This window comes from Sparus aurata, chromosome 21 (assembly GCF_900880675.1).
Source record: "Sparus aurata chromosome 21, fSpaAur1.1, whole genome shotgun sequence".
Classification (NCBI taxonomy): domain Eukaryota; kingdom Metazoa; phylum Chordata; class Actinopteri; order Spariformes; family Sparidae; genus Sparus; species Sparus aurata.
In genome coordinates, this window is record NC_044207.1 from 28577515 (window position 1) to 28599657 (window position 22143).

The following is a 22143-nucleotide window of genomic DNA, read 5'->3' on the forward strand; positions in this document are numbered from 1 at the left end:
TAGAGAGCAGGAGGGTGCTGAGAAGAGGGAAACCAAGCTGAAACTCTTGTCTTTCCTTCGTCTGATCAGATTTATGTAATGCAAAGTTTTTTCAGTTTTTTAAATTTGACCTTAAATCAGTGTGGATGCACACTGATACCAGCATGTGAAATGCCTCCATACCGCCTATAATGCTGGAGTCAGTATACAGTATATAAGGACACGAGTGTATCCATCAGCCTGACACCACATCATTTATTCATTAGATGTGGGACCCTGCTCCTTCCTAGCAAAATCCTGTTCAACTGTTTGCAGCTTAAATTATTGTTTTTTCTCAGAATTAGCTAATATCCATAAACAGGAGGCAACTCGTGTAAACATTAAGGACATCCATCGTCAGACAGACAAAGTCCAGGTATCAGAATCGGTTTCAGGAGGGGGAAAATGAAATCGGTGCATTTTAGCAAACAGCATTTTAAGATTTAGCTGGCTGGTAAGGACGTAAGGATCTTACCCTCAAATATCCTTCTCCACTTCTCTCCCTCTTTTCTCTCCCTTACTTGCCGTCTACCCTTGAACCTCTCCCACTTTGCACATGTAATGTAGGTCTCGCTGCCTCAGGACCTCCATTCTTCTTTGTATTCTACAAAGTGAGTCAATCTTCAGCTTTAAGAGAATTCAAAGTCAAACCCTCTCTTCCACTTTCTTCTACCTCCTCTCTCTCTTTTTTTTTTTCTCTACACATTCACACACACTTCTCTCCACCGCAGTGCCTGAAATGATTAGCAGGTCGCCGGGCGAGCGAGCTCAAGTTTGACCGAACAAACCTGTCGATTTGACGGCATGTGAGAAAGTCGCTTGAGGGGAATTAGAAATAAAAAAATAAATAAAAAAAGGAGTGGTAGCAAAGAAAGAGAGGGGGAGAGAGAGAGGGAGGGAGGTGAGAAGGAGGCAGTGAAGGGTGTAATTGGTCGAGGGAAGTCGGGCGTGGAGAGCATTGTTGGCTGCCTACTGTAGCACCATCTACCTCTTTTTATTCATACTCGCTCTCTCTCCCTATTCCTCCCTCACTTTCCATCACTACATTTACGCCCCCCCCCCATTCACCCCCCACCTCATCCCTCTCTCTCCTTGTCATCTACACCATATGACCGAGAGGTACGTGAACACACCTGCACACACGCTTCTGCTCCGTGGCTGTTTCTTCGCATACTGAGCCAGAACCCCTCTCGCTTCTCTCCCTTCTCCTTCTCTTTTCCTCTATCTACAACTTCAATTTTTTTCTCCTCTCACTCGTCACCCCCCTCCCTTCCTCTCCCCTCCTCTCGCTTCTCTCACTCTTTCTGACGCATCTGTCTGTAGCTCCATGCTGATAGACCATGAATATCAAATACCTGCACGATCGACGGAGCCGAGACTGGCACAGCATGGAGGGAGAGAGGAAGGCAGGTGTGTGAATCTGTGTGTGTGTGTGTGTGCGTATGATTGTGTGTGTGAAAGAGTAAGTGAGAGAGAGAGGGCAGGTCTGTATATATCTATAGGTGGATATGTGTCAGTACAACTACACAAAACAACAACGTGTGCATTCACCACACGTCATAACACACACCACTGACACTTGATGACCATAGCATGTATGGGAAGTATTAATAAACACACACACGCACACACACACACACACACACACTTTGACCTCTCACTTTCCATCCAACACAGGTGATAGGACATCACCTGCCCTCTCTCCAGCGTTCTCTTCCTCTCCCTGTTGGACAGTCAAACATCATGCAGCTCGCTCTTTTTCGTGCTTCCACAACCCACCAGAAACCGTTCATAACCTCATCCAACCCCCAGCAATTACACCGGCAGCTGCTCCGCGTCACTCCACGTACGTGTGCGCTTTCGTGTGAGTACACTCATGTGTGAATGTGTGGTGAGTGTGTGCGCAATCTGAGGTGTTTTGCGTGAAGTGCGCCATATGGCTCGTGTGTTTTTTGAGTTTGTAATGTGTAAAGTATAGTCCATGTAACTGTATACTGCCAGTGTGTGGTTGTGTGTGTGTGTGTGTGTGTGTCTGGGCCAGGTGGCAGCTTGAAACATCACTTTAATTAAGCCGGAGAGCCTGTTCTGCGGTAGAACGGCCCTCTCTGATTGACTCGTATGTGTCACCAACGGGCCGCTGCAGAACACAGAGACACCATCGAGCCTGTTGCAGCAGGGCTGCAGCCATTAATCACAGCAGCTATCCTACAGTGCTAATAACGATACAACGTTATGTAACTCTTAGAATGATTCTCAGTTGTGTTCCATAAGTCAGCCTTTTCCTGCAATGCCCCCCCCAACTCTCGTCAACACACACTAAAAATCAAGACAAATTGAAACCATGAGCACAAACCCAACTGCTTCACTGTCAACTTTCATACTTGTTTTGTACTTTTTCAAACTTGTTTGTAACCAGACATCATCACAAAAACTGTGGCTTCTGTGATGGTATCATAAAAGGGGCAAACAATTGAGTAACAGTAACTTAAATTAAAGTCTGTCAGTCTTTTTATTGTTCAAGAAGGCAAATCCATTAGACTGAGTGGAAAGATATACAGAATAATGTATTTTATTCTCTTATACATTAAACATAGTCTTTATGCTTTTATATAATTATCAAATAAAATGTGGCATAAGCAGGCTCTTATATGCTGGTAAATGACCTGGCTATGATGTGATTATTATGCCACACTGAGTAATTTATCATTATGCCAAGACTTTTTATCCTCACATAAACATTCCGCGGCACTCTGCTGTGTCATTAGTTATTATAATATATTATGCTATTTTAATATTGTATTTAGCTCATTTAAGCTTATAATTACCGCACAGTGACAGTGTTATACTGAACTGCAAATTAAGCTGCGTTAATGAAAATGATGTGTTAGCTGAATTAGACTGTTGTGACAAGTCGTCCTACACAATGCATCACACCTACAGACCCGTCACAGGCCAACCGCGCTACGACTTTAAACATCGTACATTCTGATAGAATATGTGCTGCATCATCGACAGCCAACACATGTTCAGGTTTCGCCGCACGCTATATCATGTCATCAAGAAAACGTTCGCCGTGACACCACGACGTGCTAACAGATTGCCGTTTCATAACAGCTTAGTGCGCGGAGAGGAGAGGAAACATGCGCGCGTGATAGATAGCATCTTGGCACGGCGCTGCTGCAGCATTACCGCCGCTCGCTGCTGATGGCTTTTCAATATAGCATCGCAGTAATTTTCCATAAGCCTGTGTGACTAATGGCGTAAACAATGGAGCCGAATGTTCATGTTATGGGCCCATTATGGAACTATCAGGGCAGGCATGTAAAGACGGATGCCTTTGATCAGCGCTCCATTGTAGGAGCCAGGTGCGGGGAAGAGGATTTGCGTCTTTAAGTGTGTCTTAAGTGTGCGCGCGAGAGAAAAGAGAGGGGAAGAGGGGAAGAATGGAGTGAAAAGAGAGATAACAAAGACAGAAACAAGAGAGACACAATGAAAAATAAAGGGAAGAGAGGGTAGAAGCAGCTGGGAGAGAGACAGAGAAAAGCCAACAAAGTACTTTGTTTCTACAGACCATTGGCAAAGCAATGAATTGCTTAAATGACTCCCGGTCTATTTGTGAAGCCACCCGAAGTATCTCATTTGCCTTCTATGCTTTTTTTTTTTTTTCAACCTATGCAGCATAATGACCCAAAGGTGGTGATGTCATGCAGCAGTTACCTCAATCAGCCAATGGGGTTTCCCGGTTGTCACTGGCTGCCTTGGATGCTAAAGAGGGGCAGTCAAAGTCAACAGGTTAGACACATGAGCCCCTTCCATAGAGACTTAATAACTCATTACAGGGATGTGATGAGGGACATCTGAGGCAAAGAAATGTGGAGGAAGGTGGCCAGATATTTAACACCAGAGTCAGGAGTGTCATGTGATTTCTGTGGGGTTGAACGAAAACACAAACGATCCTAAACATACAATACAGATAACGAATCCAGCAGATGTTCGCTTTGTTGCAGCCAAAAACAAAAATATCTTGGATGAGCAAAACTTCGAGCCACCAACATGCATGACAGCTCCGAACAAACCAGAGTGAAACTGAGTGTCACACAACTAATGACAGCCTCTAGTGGACTGCTGTAAAAAACGCAGATCATTTTTGGGTCATTGGACCGATTTCAAGAAGTGAGTGCTTTTTCCACTTCAGTTCTTGCATTTTGCCTGCCGTGTAACCCTCCACAGAGCTCTCTCGCTCTCTCTCAGGATGAGTCATGCTGTGCCAACCTCAAAAAACCCAACTGGAGTGCCGGCAAACCTGCAAGTCTAAGAGCTGTCTACATTATATATTGTATTTGTTTTTTTATATTAATTGAGCTTTTGTTTATGGTACAAAGAGATTAAAATTACATTCATTATAATAACACAATCACGTGGTACAGGTACATCACCTTGAAACCATCTTTTCTCCTTCTGACATCTACGTCAACTCTCTTTATGCAAGCCGCCTCTGAATAGACACTTTAGTTTAATGTATGCAGCCCAGATAATACAGTCTATTATCAGTATGATAATGTGTTCATGCAGTTCTGTTTATTGTGTGCACCGCACACCATGTGTGGTCTTTTCTTTACCCAGGTATCTTTGCATACAGTTAGTGTAAACTGTCAGGATTCAGTTTGTCTTTAAACAGATGCTGCTCAACAAATAATTCTAGTTCACTTAACTTTAATGGTTCCAACTCTGAAAGTCTTCATAGAGCTGGAAATATTAAGTTATGAAGTTATTTATCAACCAAATATTCACTGGTTCCAGCTTCACAAATGTGAAGATTTGGTGCTTTCCTCTGCTTTATATCAATATAATAAAGTATCCAATATATATATATATATATGCAATAATATGAAGGCATTACCGTCAACCTGTATATTAGCATATTTGACCATATTCTGAAAGTGTTCAGAGTTAGAGAATGAATTGATCCGACACATAACCGAGAGATAAATAATGCAAATAACCAGAGGTTCCCGCCCTACCTCTCAACAACAAATTCTCTCGTCATCTACTGGAAAACTATCTTTGATGCGAAAATGGATAATTGTCCATTAAAAGCTCCACTGTTCTCTTAGATCCACACCCTGCATCTAAAGCTCAACACCATCGCGGTGCCACTGCTGCTGTTGTTGTTGGCAAGCAAGATGTTTAAAATGAGGCGTCTGACAACAGATAACATCTGAAAGGCACTGGATCCATTATGGCGGTTGATGTTCCGGGAACGGGTGAGGAGGAGAGACTTATCTGGAGGTCTGGAATTGGGGTGGGAGGGAAAAAAGAATAGACAAAATGGGGAAGAGAGAGGAGACAGCATGGCCGCGGTGCATTTTGCTCCGTCTATCTGGCTCGCGTCTCTGTGGTTGCATTGATTTTTTAGGGAGGTAGACGTTCAAAACAGTTGCTTTGATTTCCCTAAATCCTTAAAGGTGCACTGGGCAGTATTTTTTACATGAATATATGTATGTATTTAGTCTAGATCTACTTTAAATATGATAAAGGAAGATTTGTGATTGTTAAATACTGTCAGAAAGAGACAACGCTCAACTCAAACACGGCTCCTAAACAAAAGTTAGACGATGATCTAACCAGAAACACAGAGAAAATACAAGTCTAAATTCTGATTCCTGAAGTTATTTCTCTCTGGAAGTTTACCTTAGGATGTCAAAAGTACTGTGCTGCTGAGGGTGGCTGATAACAAGCCAATTAATAATTTGACATTTACCAGAGTTGGCAACTCTCACTGACAAGACAATAACAGTAGAAGGCTCACTCCCGGGTGTCTTTGTCTGCGAGCCGATGGAACGATACTCATGTGAGCCGCGCCAGCTGCAGTCACAATAATCCACAACGTCCTGCCATAACGCTCCTTGATGATGAGGCTCATCGACCACAGCTGGCAGGTACGAGCGCCGATCAAATTAACTGGCCAATTACACTTCTAATGCGCCACGCAAAAAAAAAAAAAGAAAGAAAAAAAAATAAAAACGCAACCGATCACGTTCACTTGGCCAGATGTAACCTGGAGGTGCGGCCAGATGTGAAGACGCGAAGTCTGCGGTTGTTAAATTACAGCTCGAGTTCGCTGTGTAAATGGAGAGTTATGGAAATCTGAATAGCCTTTTAATTTGTGCAGTAAAGACAGATGAGCTTTTAACAGCTGGTGTGGTAAAGAACCTTTTAGTGCGTGTGTGTATATGTGTGTGTGTGTGTGTGTGACGTTCAGGCCATCAAGACCGCATTGTAACAGTCGGAGATACGGTGCATCCTGCTGACAGCTGATTCTTCACAGAAGGCAGAGTCTCACACTAAAACTGCATCTGCTGCCTCTGCAGGGTACAGTCCCAACATTAGGAATGTTTATTTGCATCCATCGCCTGGGTATTTACGAATATGATATATTAGTCTATATATGTCAAGTGCCTCTATTGCAGATGGCGTCATATGTCGAAAACTGTCAAAGTTCTTCTGGGCACGTTCCGGGCTCCGAGACAGCCGTCTGCATATTCCGCCTCAATAAAGTGAAAGACAAACTAAACAGACTGTTTGTTATTCAGCTCACATATCAGCGCGAGCCTGCTGCAAGAAGGCCAGACTGACAACCTTATCCAGAGCCGACAAATAAAGCAAACCCCCGTGTGTTTCTCACCTTCACTGACAAATACAGCTCTGAGGGGAGTGATGGAGCGAATTATTCCGCAGCACAGCCTCAACACTCCACACTCACGAACCATGAAATTGTGATGTGTTGGAGCAACTCTAGTTGAAGATTAAAATTAGTGTTGCTGAGTAATATTTGTACGCATGACTGGTGACTTGCACTTTGATTAACCAGCTAGTTTACAAGTGGACCCTGAATGCATGCAATAAGCTATTGTTTTAATGCCGACTGGGTGATAACAACATGTGTTTTTTTTTCCCGGCAGAGATTAATGGCATCAACGCAGAGAGGGGGGAGCTCGGGCTAAATAAAAGGAGCAGGTCGAGGAGGAAGAGGCTGTTTTTGGGAGGAGAGTTTAATTGCAGGCTAGTGTCGGGGTGGAGTCTTACCACGTCTCGGGGGCATTGCATCTGGGGCTCAGCGTTCTAGAGGATGAAGGGGGGGGGGGAGACACAAGAAGCAATCAAGAAAAAATATTTGTTGACAGGAACAGTGAAAATTTGAACACACATGAAGCTGCAGAAGGGGTAAATTATGGATAAATGGAAGCAGGGTGATGAATAAATGGGCATGCAGGATATGAAAATGATAGATCTCAGGCAGATGGGTGGTTATTATGTACTCAGACTTAAAATATAAAACTGTTTGCAAGGACAAAATGACACAAACTTTGAAGCCGTCACTTAGACGGAGGACAAGGAGGGGGGCGAAATCCAATTTTACAGTCTCGGTGTGTCTACAGTCTGTCTAACCGGTGTCCTCTTCCTGTCCAGCTGTCATAATCCAGAAACTCTCCGCTCGTCGAGATTGCTTTCACCAGATGAAAGTGACCTAGCTGAGCAGTAAGCTTTACGAGCAACAGGCAGCGTCTCACGGACTGTTTTTCGCCCTCACGCACTCTGATCTGTGCAATATTCATCGATGAATAAACTGCAAGACGGATGCTTTTCCAATCATTATACACTGAATCTCAGCTACACCTCCTCGAAAAAGACTCTTTTATTTGGTGAGCAGGGATCTTTAAACATCTGCCCTGAGTTTTGCCTCTCAGGCTACACATACAGACTCAATTTATTGAAGAAATTCTTGTGCTATATATTCTGCATGAACTATACTTGAAAATTGGGAACACTGGTGCTCGTTGTCTCATATTTGTATCAATGAAACTAAATTTGTGGTGGAGAAAACAAGACATTAGAGGACGTCATCTTTGGCTTTGGGAAACACTAATGGACATCTGTCACAGTTTTGTACATTAATCAAGAAATCAATCGACAGATTAATCGACAATGAAAATAATCATAGTTAAAGCCCTCCTCTTGTTTTGTACCTGCTGCACATGGCAGCTGTACAAATGATAGAACAGCTGCTGACTTTATTTTTCCATCGCGGTACATTATGTTTCATAAATAAAGCTTAAGTTACTGACGCTTTATATTCATACTTATGTACCTAGAAAATGTGCTGTTTGCTCTTGAAACTCTGTTGGGTTAAGCTCATTTCATTCATCCAGGTTTATATTTTTTATTGATGTATACTTTAATGCACGTTGTCGTTTTATTTCTGCTAACTGACATGCTGTTAAGTCCCCCGCCCCTCTCTAAGCCCAGGAGAAAATGCTTAGCCAAGCTCGCAGCTTTGGATTAAGACTGAAGCTGCTCATTTTGTGCACTGGGCCTCATCTCCCTCGAGTCCCATCTCAACCCTTTCACATCACCCTCTCCACCCTCTACAGCTGATAAACACAGATCAAATAAATCCTGCCGTCTAACTACCAACTACGCAGAGTCAGCCGGACTCAAAGCCGGGCTCTAATCTAAAGATGAGTATCGACCAGTGTGGCAGCTCCTCTCATCAAACTCTGCCCGTGGCGACAGCCAGCCAATAGCCTCCTCTGCATCTCTCACTGTGATAATTGTCACCAATCAGCCACTTGATTGACAGAACTCGCTAGCGAATGGCTGCGTGTGCCTGTAATGGCCCACGGTGACTGCTGAGGGTGCCGGGAGAGACCATTTTTATGACAACAGAGGGGGGATTTAGGGCTGTGTGGTGCTATAACTCATGTTACAACTCGATAAGGCGCGTGTTAAAGCCAGCGAGTGCAGCTATAGAGATAGCAGGGAATCATTGACCGCTGCTGTGGAGTAAACACCAACGTGATTTAAAGCTCGCTAACTGCCGTCACTGTTCACTCTTCTGAAAAACACCACACTTAAGCTACAGTGTTCTGCTGCCTTGTTTTTTTTTTTTATCTTGGTCATTACACGCTCACTTCTTTATCCAACAACTTTGAGGTAACTTCTGGTGTGCAGTACATCAAACCTGATTTTCTCCAAATATAATCAAGTATAACATCTGGCGCCGCGTGGAAACACGACCTTGAGAAAAGCAAACCGTCGCGGTAAATGAGCCAACTAATTGAGCTGCGGTTTGCATGAATCCCTGAAGTTATAAGCTGTGAATGGCATCGGTCTGGACTGAGTGACAGCTGTAGCGCACATAAAGATTTGTTCTGCTGTTTGTATAGTGTAATGTGTGAGTTGTTGACTGATTGATATTCAAGCCAAGTGTGTTTTTCACTCTCTGGCTGCTACCTGCCCTGCGTCTGTCTGTTCATCCCCGCATCCATCAATCTAGTAAGTCAGCTTGCAGGCAAAACACAGCGAGAGAGAGATGGAAATACAGAGACTGAGAAGGTAACCCAGCGATGCGAGAGGAAGAAAAGGGAAGGGGTGAATGAGAATGAAAGGGACCAGGAGGGGAGGGCGACGCATAGACAAAGACAGAGACGGAGTGAAAGTGAGAGGAAAGGAGAGGGTGGAGGAGATAAAGAGAAAAGATTGAGCTCCACAGGTTTCCTCTGAGGCTAGCCGCAGTTTGATAATAGAGAGGAGTGCAGCAGCGGAGCGGGACAATCAATCTGCATGCTCGGCTAGCGTGTTGTGTTAGCTGGGAAATGAGAAGACAACACGGCGCTCACTGCGGGGATTAACTGCACTGGTGACAGCACAGGAGCTCACGCAGACACTCTCTCGCACAAACGCCTGAGCACACACACCCATAACCTACACTTATCCACGCATCAGGGGACTGCATATGTGTCATGATGTGAAATGCACGATGCTGACAGGATGAAGAGTTGAAGGAGTGGCTCCAAGGGGAGCTGGAGAATGACAAACGTACCACTTCGCGTGGGAGGAAAGTGTCCTCCTGCCGTAGAACCAGCAGCCCCACAGCCCCACCCATGGGCGTGGCCCGGAGCAGAGACACCACCTCCTCCTGAGTCCGGCCATTCAGGTCCACACCGTTCACCTGAACGAGAGACAAGTGACGGGGTTAAGTTCCTAAATACTCTGTAAGGGTTAAAGGGTTAGGTCTGTTTTCTCTAAATAAGTGTTTTTTTCATACTTCAGTAGCACTTAGATGTAACTTTCAACATTTATTCCTAACTATATTATATGTTGAAGGGGTTTTACTGATCTGATTGACTTATTAAAATATTACTCATATTCTGATTTTTGCAATATTCTATTAATCAAACAAATTGTGAACATTGATTTATATGGCTGTTGACAGTTTTTCTGATTTAAGGAGTAATAATAATAATAATAAAAAAAAAGATTCAAAGTTCTCTCTGGATTCAACCAGAGTCAAAACCCTTGTTTCATTTTTTACAATGTTCATATTTCTGGTCTGGAAATGTTTGCAAAATAACGCATATTTATTTAATGCGTCATTTGCATATCTAAACACAAAGTTTCAAAAAACACTAACACAAGAAATGATGTCCGTATATTAGCAATGAAAGCAGGAGAGTTTCATGGTGAGATCTGTTAGTCAACATGTTTCTAGTTTTTAGCCCAAGGTGAAATATTTCAATTTCTGATGTTTTTTCTTCTTCTTCTTCTTCTTTTTGTTTAAAAGTGCAGCAATTCCTCATATTTTTTTTACAAGGCTGAAGTTGTACTTGTGCGATTTCATCACCATTCAAGAAACATTTTTGTGAAAAATAAACCAGCGGATCAAAGGATTCAAACTTTGGTGCAACAGCCCCGCAAATGTAGCATCGCAGAGTGTAATCCTTTATGCAAATGCAGCGATGAGGGGAAACCGAACTTCAAAAGCTGCTCCAGCTTGTGAAACGAGATAAAGCATGAAAACATGTTCTTTGATTTAATTCCAGGTTGCTCGATTTACATATAAAATAAAGTTATCTGATTAATCAATTAGTTGCGCTTTAAATCAAACAGGTATTTTGTACCTGTGGGGTCTTCTGACTGGAGTGTTATCACCAGCACTGATTACGCTAAATAAGACATCAGCTCCTGCACACACACACGAACTTCTCTGTTAAGTTTCACTCTTCGTTCTCACCTCCAGCAACCTGTCTCCTGCCTTGAGGCGGCCATCTTGGATGGCAGCCCCCCGAGGCAGAATGTTCTTCACGTAGATGGGTGCCGAGCCGCCGATTGGAACATCCCGCGACGTGATACTGAAGCCGAGCCCCTCAGGACCTGCGGGATGAAGGGAGAGGACGTGTTATGATGGAATCTGGTTTTATCTCGAGGCACAGGCATATTACATCTGCAACCCTGCAGCTCAAGCTGCTGTGAATAACTTCATATTCAGCTGGCATGGTCTCTCCTGGAGGTGATGTAGATTCAGGCAGTAACAGTGGTAGGTGTTAAAGACATTTCAATGTCAGAGTGCATTTGTTGTGCGTGTTTGATCAGGAGTAAATGTTTAGTGTTCAGGAGTTAACCTGACTTGCCTGTAGCCCTGTATAGTAGCGGAGGCTGCCGCAGCTTAAATAAAGACAGCCTCCAATAATATCAGACGAAATGATTAAAGGCCTCATAGTGTAGAAAATGAGATCTGATTATAGAGTATGTCTACAAGTTATGTATATACGGGAAAAGTATCAAAATACTCATCAAAGCAGCCCTTTTTCAGAATCCGTGCCTTCAAATGAGCCGTCAGGATTTCTGTAAGTTTGTGATGTAACAACTATACAGTAAATATAGTAAAAAACACAGACAAGGCTGAAACAGGAGAATGGCAGGGAGGGGGGGTGGCCTGCCCAAGCCTGTGAGAGCTGACCAATCACAGCAGACGGGGCCTTTTGGGGGTTGCTTTTCATATTTTTTCAAAATGAAAGCATTTTCTAGTAGAAACCCCCCCAAAAATTATGAACTTAAAAAAATGAGCTTAACAGGGGAACTATAACTTTGACATCAATACACCAAGCAAGCAGTCATCAATTAACTTCTTTGATGTCTACATAAGACATCAACGTCTGTCTTGAGTTTTCAGGACAATAGTGACAAACAAGTCCAATCACTGCCTTCAACCTCTGCTATTCATTTCTTGGATGAAACTCTGGCACGAGCATTTACATCTGCAAATGTTTGTCTTCGCTAAAGTAAAAGTATGCACATTTGCCCTACTTGACATATTACTCTGTCTGGATAATGCTAATCCTTCAGAGAACAGAGAGTCTAAAATAGACAGGAGGATCAAATTAGCTTTAATTTGTCTTTACTGATGTTCTTCTCTCTTCCCTGCTGGATAGTAAGCGATACCATGAGAGCTATTCTGCTGCATCTATTTAGCAAGGAACAAAACTAGCTAGTACAAAACCTATTGTACCCACTACACAACCGACTATGGCCTCTTCTTCACCAGGTTCCCAGTCTTACCTGTCTGCAGAGAACCTCCTAATGATTCTGACTTTGACCCGGCACCGACAACAATACAATATCTTTAGCTGCTGCCAATCCGTCTGTGTTTATTAATCCATGTCTGTGTGGGCGGATGTGATTTTTTTTTTTTTTGTTTGTGTACGTTCGGTAGTTTTCTCCTGCAGCCCCTCAGGAGCGTGTATCATTATGAACCATTAGGAAACACAGGCCCGTATCTCAGATCGTCAATAATCCTGTCAGACAAACAAACAATTTCCTACTATTAAGCAACTTAAATCCAGGAAATGAAGAGAAATCCTGCTTCCTGTCAGCAGAGAGCTCAAGTAGGTGAATAATTAAAGTGGGACATATTGTGAGGCGAGGCAACATAGTTCTTTTAGAATTAAAAAAAAAAAGAAAAAAGAAAAGTTGGACTATGCAATTACATGGAACTAGTAAGTCGGTTCAGCCTGAAGACTTTTCATACTTCTGCCTGATATTTAATTGAAGCCAGAAACTGAAAAACAACCTCTGGTGAGAACATATTGCACTGCCTGTGGTTGTGGAGGGGTAACTCAGGTGTCACTCAGGTGTTTTTAGCTTTGTAATGAAACCGCCACATGACAGGTTGTGCGTCTAAGACTGTAAAACTAAGTTAATATCAGAACAATACCGAGTGTCCTGTCTGCATCAGAATCTCAGCCCCTAATCCTCGCTGTGTGTCTGACTGAGCTGATGCAAAAGAACAGGAGAACACTTAGCTATTCTGTTTCACATCCTCTACCTAATCCCCTCCATTGATGAGCCAATCAACTTCCCGCAGGCAGACGAGGTGCGGTATTATATCCACCGGTAAATGCTCAGAGCGTCCCCGGCTTTAAACAGAGAGGAGGATCTTTTTAAAGTCCCATTAGCTTGATTAAGACATACCTTAGCAATTTCCTCTGCAGAATGGGGTTGTTTGATTGATTCTGATACTCCCCGGGATTCGCGAGGAGACCGGTGTCTGATTCGAGCACATAAACAATACGCGAGTTTAATCTGGGCTCAAAGCCGCGGGCTAAAGTCGGTACTCAAAACAAAACAGATGAGCCCAAACGGCCTCTTGGGAGTCGCTGTTAATCCCTGCAAGTGTCTGCTCCAACAGCGGCAAACAAAAAGGTGGAATTAGGAAAGATAACATCTTCGACTGAGCTGGAATATCAAGTACAGAATGCGGTGTTTTGTCGGCGTTACGACTAAGCAGGGATGAGAGAGTGAGAAGAATAAACTATGACAAAGGAAGAGGTGGAAATTACCATCAGCCTGTATGGAATATGCAACAAGCAGCTGGGTGTTTTCTATGTTTTCATGCGTTCTGGCCTGCTTCCAGCCATAAGAGAGGGGACCGATTTGGGTGAAAACTTCTACAGGCATATGGTGCAGCCCCGTCAGACTCTTTGCTGTGGCATTTGACAGCACACGGGGACCAGCGGCTGCTTAGCAACAAGCTCCCTGGCCCTGAGACCTGGCACCGACACCTGGTATCCTGTTGGCAGCGGTTTGCACCACCTGTGCCAGCTGTCACTCAAAGCCCATACAGAGTTGATGTCCCCAAAGTTTTATTCCCAGCATTGCCTTTCATTCTGTTTCCACACCCAGATTCTGTACAGTCAACGGGTAAACTGGATGCTTTTTTTAAGCCTGTTACATCATTGTTCACGTTCTGCACGCTTCCATGTTTGCGCCATTCCTAGACCAACTGTTCGTACACTTGTTTTTGATGCGCCGGGGACGAGGAAATCGCCTGTTTATTCAGTTGGAGTGGAGACGCTGGGAACAGACAAAGAATAAATGTGCATGTTTAACAAAAGTATTCATCCATTGTGATGAAAGTGTGTCCGGCAAGAACTCGACCAACCACAATCTTTCTATTGCAACACGTCACACAAGTGACAACGTGTTCCAGGTACGAGTATCATGATTCTGATCCTAAATCGAAAAAACCCAATCCGATTTAACTTACAATCCTCAGCTCTCTCCAACCTTACTGACATGCATGCATTCCAATACAAACAAAGAAAAAATAACTCAAGGACAAAACTTGGAGGGACTTTTCAGATATTCTTTATAGATGTGTTTGGGATTTGCGTACACTAGGGACAGAATTGAGAGACTGAACTCTCTATAAAACTGAATTTCTGTCGTTTGTTTTTATTACTTTCGAATGCCTGAAAGGTGAAACTCTGGAGGGAATATTATGTAAACTTGCCAAACTGTTGTACTAAAATACCCTGTTTTACATCGTTTTGAGGAAAAAATGTGAAAATGATAACAGTCGCTCAGAAGATCTGTTGATCTTTACAACAAAAGGCATAGCTGTCACTGCCATGATGAAGAGAGAAAATAATCACATTTTTACACGTTGAAAATCAAATCCCTGAATGTAGAGAGTCCTGAGACCCCTAGTTCCACCTGAACATCGTCTCTCTGGGAAATGAAATCGTTTTCCGTTTCACTTTACCTTTCTTTAGCTGGATGTTGAGCCTCCTCCCCACTTTTTTGGTAAATCCCCCAGTTGGCGTTGATGTAAGCGCCCTCTGAGGCGAGTGGGTGTGTCCTGTTGGAGGCTTGGCAGCAGAGACTGCTGGGTGATTCATAGGTGGGTAGCCTTCAGTCTGTTCAGGGTGAGGATGAGGATGAGGATGAGGATGCGGATGCGAGTGCGGGTGAGTTTGGGAGCCGTGCCGGGACATCCTCTGCGGGGTGTGTTCCATGCCGGAGACGGTGCTGCCGCTCAGGGAGTCGGGGCTGAAACGGCCCGAGGAGTACGCCGGGTTCCTCTCGGCGTGGGACAGCTGCTCGTAGTGGGACTTCATCGATGACGGCACCACGTGGAACATGATGACGGGAGAGCGCATGGCCTGACGGAACATGTTCTGGGCTCTGAAACAAAGAGAGCGAGAGGTAGTTTTAAAGGAAAGATTTGGATGGAGAAAGAGTCCATTATTCAGCTGATTTCAGCGCTAAATACCCTCCTCAGCCATTCTGCCATAATCGTATATATTCATACTTGCTTATTGAAGCACTCCACCTACCCAATGTCTCTCTCTCTCCCTCGCTAACACACACCCATCCGATATATATAAAATCCATCTTCGCCCACCTGAACATTCTGACATGTTAATTAATACTTATTGCCAGCGTGAGCGGCTCTAAAAAGAGACTGAACCCTCCCCGACAGCTCCATCTCATAATCCCCTCATTTGGCTGCAGATGAAGGAGACCTCTATCCGTCAGATAGTTTGCAGAAAATCCTCTTTTAAACCCCCCTCTCGCTGTGAGCTCATGTACAGTAGGTGTGAATGGAAACTTATGTCTGCTGTCAGCACCCTGTAACACTGGAGCCTTGTTAGCACCACCTGTTTCAATAAAGCGGTCTTTGGTATGGTTCCTCCCTCGACCCCCTGACAGCTGCACGGACATTCAGAAAATGCCGGGGCCCCAGGAATCCTACTGCTCCCCCAGACTGCCCCAATGACAATCAAAATTTTTGCCCCTTGGAGAATTTGGTTGTGAAATTCCAGACCCATTTTTCCCAGCTACTAATGACCGTCCCCGAGGAGGACGGCCTTGTCTCGCCATATTTACGACTTCAGTCAGAATCAGGCAGCAGATGTAATCTGCTCCCTTATAAAAATACTGTTAAATAACAAAGACAACTGTTGAGTCTCTAGTAGCAACACTATGTATGGAGCTCTTATTCCCATCCATTACTTGACTTATGGCTCAACAGCAGGGTTGGCGGGACATTAAAACATCACTGGTTGATTTATCGTTATTATACAATTTCTCACTTATTCATGGTAATACTTTTGGTTTAAATGTCTAGGGTTTACCTAGACTTTTCACTTTTATTCAAATACAATGGAGCATGATTGAAGCAGGCATATGACCGAGTCCAAGTCTCAAGCAAGTCCTATTCCAGTTTCCCTGGTTATATAGAGTCAAATCAAGTCACAGGTTGTGTCAAGTCAAGACCTCAGTCAAGGCAATATATAGTCACTTCTTTCATCCCAAGATACTGTAGTCTTACCTGAGAGAAGACAAGGTAAAGACCCTGTCTACTTGTTATATTATTCGCCAACTTATCAAACTACTATCTTCAAAATTAGTATAATTATTGATATTAAGTGAAATGAATGTTATCAGATAAAGAACAAACTATTCTATAAAAGTTCAATTCTTTTCTAAATTCTTCTCAATCAAAAAATTGTCCCTGCCTGTCACTTTTAAACAGTGACCAACAGTCAAACCAAAAAATATAAATAAAAATAAACCACTCAGGTCTTCATGTCACAAGCCACAACAAGTCGAGTCTCAAGTCAATTGTTTTCTGTCAGGTCGCAAGTCATCAAAACAGTGACTCTAATACAAGCGTGTCTTGAATCCACACCTCTGGTTTAAATTATTTTCTACCGAAGAAAGACAGGATGTCATTTGATTTATTCATAGTGCTGGTACACGGATGATTTCATGAAAGAGATATTCCCATCGGAGTGCAACTCCATTAACCTCCGGTGTATTGCGATGGCAACGAAACCATAACGATCTGCATGGCTGGATGATACAGGAGGGAAATGTAAAGAGGTTTTTTTGTTTGTTGCGTTTCATTTCTTCTTCTTCCATTCTTTTCAATATAATTTGTGTGAACAGAACCTTTAAATCACTGCATGAATGTATCTTCAGAATACACCTGAGGGGGCACATGTGTCGCGTGATAGCACTCTTACGTGTATATGCATGTCACATATGGTCACATATGAATTTCATACTAAAGTTGAAAGCATACACATATTTCAAGTATACATTTATGCAGACAGGTGGAAATAAGATCAAGCACACATATGCATCATGGATTTATGAAATAGTATTCAGCAGGTAATGTTATGCAGCATGAAGGCGTGCATGCAGCGTACAGCAGCTAGGAAGAAAAAAGGGAGGGGAGTTAGCAGGTGAATTTGGTTAAGTAGCAAAAGCAGGAAAATGTAAGCAGAGCTGAAAAGCAGAAGCTGTGAATGTCAGGAGGAGCCTTATCCCCACTGCTTCCAATGGAAGTACAGAGAAAGGTGTAACAATAGGAGTCCAGTGGAGCTGTTACTGAAACACAGGGGAATAAAGGCTGAGAGGATTGCGGGGACTGCCTCAGCGATTGAGGGTACGACCTACAGGAGTTTAATAGGGAGAGGTTAGCTTAGCACAGTGACGGGCGGCAGAGGAGCCCGTACACCGGCAGGAGTGCAGAGAGGAGGCTAAAAAGGCACGAGGAGAGAGGATAACGGTGAGAAATAAGGGTTTAGGACTGGAGGTGTAAGAAGAGGGAAGGTCCAAAAGCCAATCACACAGGAAAGTCCAGGGACCACCAGAGCTCAGCGGTGGGTCCCGTGAGCTGCTGTCTTACTGTTCAAAGCGGATGTTTCGCAGGTCTCCGTTATTGATACGGACGATGCAGTCGTTCTCCTGGAAGAGGGCGTGCTGCTCGGCCTTGCCTCCCCTCTCCAGACGCTTGACCAACAAGCCAAGAGTCCTGAAACGTTCAAATGTGCATGTCAACAAGATGGGAGACAATGACCGTGGATTCAATGTAGCTGCTCTGCTGTTGCCTGGAGAGACCCTTTCTGATCTGGTGAATAATAATCACCGTGACTTTCTTCAGTTAAACTCAGGGTTTCTCTGCCAAAAAGATAGTGAGACATTGTGTACACCGTAAAACTAAAAATCTGTCTACACCTGACTGTTCCAAGTGTCTAACCTCTCAAATTCAGAGTGTCTTTATCATCTCTGACCTACAAACTCTTTGTATTTTTCGCTCTTTTCTCCTCGACATCACCAGAAAAAAAAATAAAAAATTGTTTTTCTTGAATACAAACATTCATGTTCCCATGATGAGGCGGCTGTCCAACAATCAGCCTGTGCCATGTTAATGAAAAGCTTTTTCTGTCGGGAAAAAAAAAGAGAGAGCTATGCCTAATTGCTGCCTCTGCTTTATCATGTGGTGCTTGAAAAGAGTGTACAGTGTGGTCCTGTCATTTGCATCATCAGTGTACCAATGAGGCTGATGAGAGAAAGCAGTCACATCACATCAGGGTGCTTCGGAGGCGGTGTGGGGGAGGCATCTATTCAGAGGCAATCAACACATTCAGAAACTCGACTGTAGTTCTGCCGGGGTCGATGCTTTGCAGGTGTTAATTTTCTAACCCCTAAGACTCCTGCGGCCCCCTTTTTTTTTTTCTGGGCAAAAAAAAAATAAAGTGCTTTCAGAGAGCGACAGAAAGCAACACCATTAAACACCGATAGCAGGCGGGTTGCTGAGGGGCCGGTCTATCGTACTGTAGCACTTCAACCGTGCTGAGCTGCAACCGTTGTCGCCCTGTAATCCGGCGTGGCAAACTGGCTTATGCCTCCCCGCACAGCCGCGGCGAGAGGGCTAACTTCACCTGAAAGGGCGCTTTGCGGATTAAAGATTCGAGCCAGAGGAAGAAAATCAAGCGCGGGTAGGAAAGACGGCACAAACCTAATCGAGTCTTCTTCGGTATATAGTCTGTGTCCGCGTGTTTCGGCGCTTTTTCTGAGGTGGTATGAGCGAGTGTCGCCTAGGTAAATTGGGTTGATTTTAGGGTTTAATACTCGCCCTCGCCTCGGGCTTATAATTCAATATGAATGGGAATGTGATTACAGAGGAGGGCAGAAGAGTTCAGGAGTTGAAAAAGTTCAGAGACAATTCAGCTGATTGAATTTGAGCGGGAACACAATGCGATTTGCTGTGGAGGGGCTATTTCTCTGATGAAAGCCGGGCATCTTAATCTTGGGACGACGCCTACTCCTGACATTTCCCCAATAAAAGAAAAGTGCATTATAAATGTGCTTTTAGGTTGATTAAGTCGGGGCAGTGAGAAAAGTGATATGATCTTGATTTTCAATAAAGCGCGACAGCGAGTTTGTAGTCACTGATCGTATTTGTGAGTCCCGGGGCTGAGTCACTCATAAAGAAAGTTTGGGACATTTGTGGGGCTGCTGTTGGCTCCTGACTGGTGGCAAACTAACTGTGGCAGAGAACAGCTTGACAGTATAAAGTGATACCAAGCCAATCTTAAAACTGGCCTACTAAGGTTTTATATACTTTTAACATTTAGTCAATAACAAGACGGAGCTCCACGGAACTGTTAAACACTCAGCTACACCGAGGTTTTGAAACTGGATACTTGAAAAGGCGGCAATACTTTGATCACAACCTCAAAAAAACGCCTCTGTGGGAATATTTAAACCAGATGTGAAATTCCTCTAATTCCTTCACAGCTCCGTTCCAGCTGCGTATGTGTGCTTCTGAATGTGTTGCTGCAGGCATGTGCGTGTGTGTGTGTGTGTGTGTGTTGTGTGCACTGCTCAGTGTATCCTTTGAATCATGTAAAGCTGAAGTGACAGCCGCTGCAGAGAAATATGACGGTCACCTGCAAACCCTAAACAAGCATGATTGATCACTGTAAACTGGCAAATGGCTTCATGATGCCGACTGTGCACGTGTGTGTGTGTGTGTGTGTGTGTGTGTGTGTGTGTGTTTCTGAGCTGTGTGCATCAGGTTTTGTATGAGTGATGAAGTGATTACACATGGTCACTCAAGAGGAATGTCCGGTACGCATGTGTGTTTGTCTCAGGTGATGCAGCGCTCTTCTCTCCAGCCAATAAGAAGCCAAATTAACACATTTACAACAACAAACAATATTTTTCTTGCCAGAAACTGAATTCAACAAAATTATTTTTATGAGTCTACAAAAGGCTGACACATGATCGGCTAAATGGGATAAGTGAGCAATTTTCCTTTTGTTTTTTTTCTTTTTTAAATTGAAAAGTTGCCATGTGGGAACTACCTTGGCTTTCCTGTGCAAAACCTACAGAACATTAAAAAGTAAAAGTAGCAAAAAGTCATTGCTAGTAAAACCAGTGTTTGTGTATTTAACCAGTGTTTGTCAGTAGAAAAACTAAGTAGAGCAAATGATTGCAGAGATAGCTTTTTGTATATTTTTCAACTACAGCAATCCTGCCTTGTACCAGTCTAAACACAAAAGGTAACTGATTTTAAGAAATGTAATGAGAGTGTCTTTGTTTAAAGCCCTGTGGACACTGTTCCTCTCCTCTACTTCTCCTCTAGCCTGCTTGAACAGCCCAACAGCTCCGCTCAGGGTATTTTTACCTGCGGTCTCTGCCACTGAAAGGCACCACGTGGATTCCCAGGGGCCCACCATCGTTTGACACCTCCACCAGTTTGACTATGTCTCTGGGAGACGGTGATGGATGGAAGACGGAGAGACAGACAAGGGCGGGATGGGTCGGGTGTGGGGGGGGGGGGGTGGGAAGAGGTGGAGAAGAGAGGAGAGGAGAGGGGAGGGGAGGGGTGACACCATGTGGGGGAAAAACAAAACAGGAAGTGAGATGATGATGACGAAAGAAAAAAAAAAGGTGATGACAACAACAGTGCGGTGTATATAAATAAAAACAGAAAGTAAGGAGGCGTTGGAGGAGGCTGACAGAAAACAAAAAAGACAATAAAACAGAGCAATCCAAATAAATCAAACACATGTAGGGATAACAAGGAATACTGGAGGATTTAACAAATCCTAACACACATCACTAAGATTTAATCTTCACAGGGTCACTGGGATCTGTGTAATTTCTCACGTAAGTGTTGACGACACATTACTATCTCTAAAGTGTAAAGCAGTCCTTTAAAGTGTGACACATGTGTGATGTCATTCAATGAATTTGCAGATGTTTGCAGCTGAAATGAACCACAAACCACAAGTTGAAGTGTCCAAAGAGTCACGCCTGGCGTGTGAAGCTCACTTTAAAAACATGTCCTTGATTGTTTTTTAACTACATGTAATACAGTGCTTGACTAAATGTACTTACAGTGATTACATTCCATCACTGCCTGCAGCCTGTGCCTCATACAAATCATCACTGCATTATGTATTTGAATTTTAATTGAACCTTTATGACACTGTGACTTGCGGTTTTGTGTATTTCAGGGGTGAATGTCAGCACACAGCGTCAGTGCTTGGTCTTTCTTTTTGTTTTCTGGGACTTGTAACTGATTATGACTAAAATCTGCAATCTGTTGTTCACAGCCGACAAACAACGCCAGACTTGATAATGAAAGTGAGGAGAAATACATTCAAACTTTATCTCCTACACATTTTCACATTTCCAATAAAGCCCCTGGGCTGTATATCATTTCACTGCATTAATATGTGGATGACTATTCAACCTTCGACCCTTTAAAAAGCAAAAAACACACAATTAGAGCTATTTGCTTTTCTGGGGCAGCATTCTTCACCTGTTAGTTTGTAAAACATCTACACACAGGTACATTTTTTACAAGATGCTAAATCTAATCGACTGGCGAGCTTTGATACAATGACTATGATTAGCTCGGGGAAAATGGGCCCCTTGTTGACAACTAAGAGGCGGATAGAAGCCGGAGTCTCTGGGAAATCATAGGAATAATAACAATACCATACCTGCATATTAAACTGGAAGCATGCAACAGAGCAAAATAACAAAACAAAACACAGTTGTTAATAACAGGAGCTGAATGGGTTCGGTGCGTGGGAGAGCTCTGATGGCGAGACGAGGATCATTTTGCTTCCCACAAAAGAGAATTATGTAAATCAAGAAGCAGGGTTGAAATGAGATTTTCTACAAACAAAC

General features: G+C 43.5%; 1 protein-coding gene across 7 annotated transcripts in view; it reads right to left on the reverse strand.

Annotated features, from left to right (window-relative positions):
* Positions 1–22143, reverse strand: part of pard3ab (par-3 family cell polarity regulator alpha, b) — a 245861-nt gene that overhangs the window by 108144 nt on the left and 115574 nt on the right. For 3 of the 7 annotated variants that reach the window (XM_030402559.1, XM_030402563.1, XM_030402558.1), the window contains exons 7-13: positions 20627–20710; positions 17840–17965; positions 14903–15324; positions 11093–11232; positions 9902–10030; positions 7105–7140; positions 3736–3783 (exon numbers count right to left, since the gene is read on the reverse strand). In XM_030402559.1, coding sequence (XP_030258419.1) covers positions 3736–3783; positions 7105–7140; positions 9902–10030; positions 11093–11232; positions 14903–15324; positions 17840–17965; positions 20627–20710 — 985 coding nt within the window. The remainder of the gene's footprint in view (positions 1–3735; positions 3784–7104; positions 7141–9901; positions 10031–11092; positions 11233–14902; positions 15325–17839; positions 17966–20626; positions 20711–22143) is intronic. The other 4 variants (XM_030402562.1, XM_030402561.1, XM_030402564.1 and 1 more) reach the window with 3 other exon arrangements.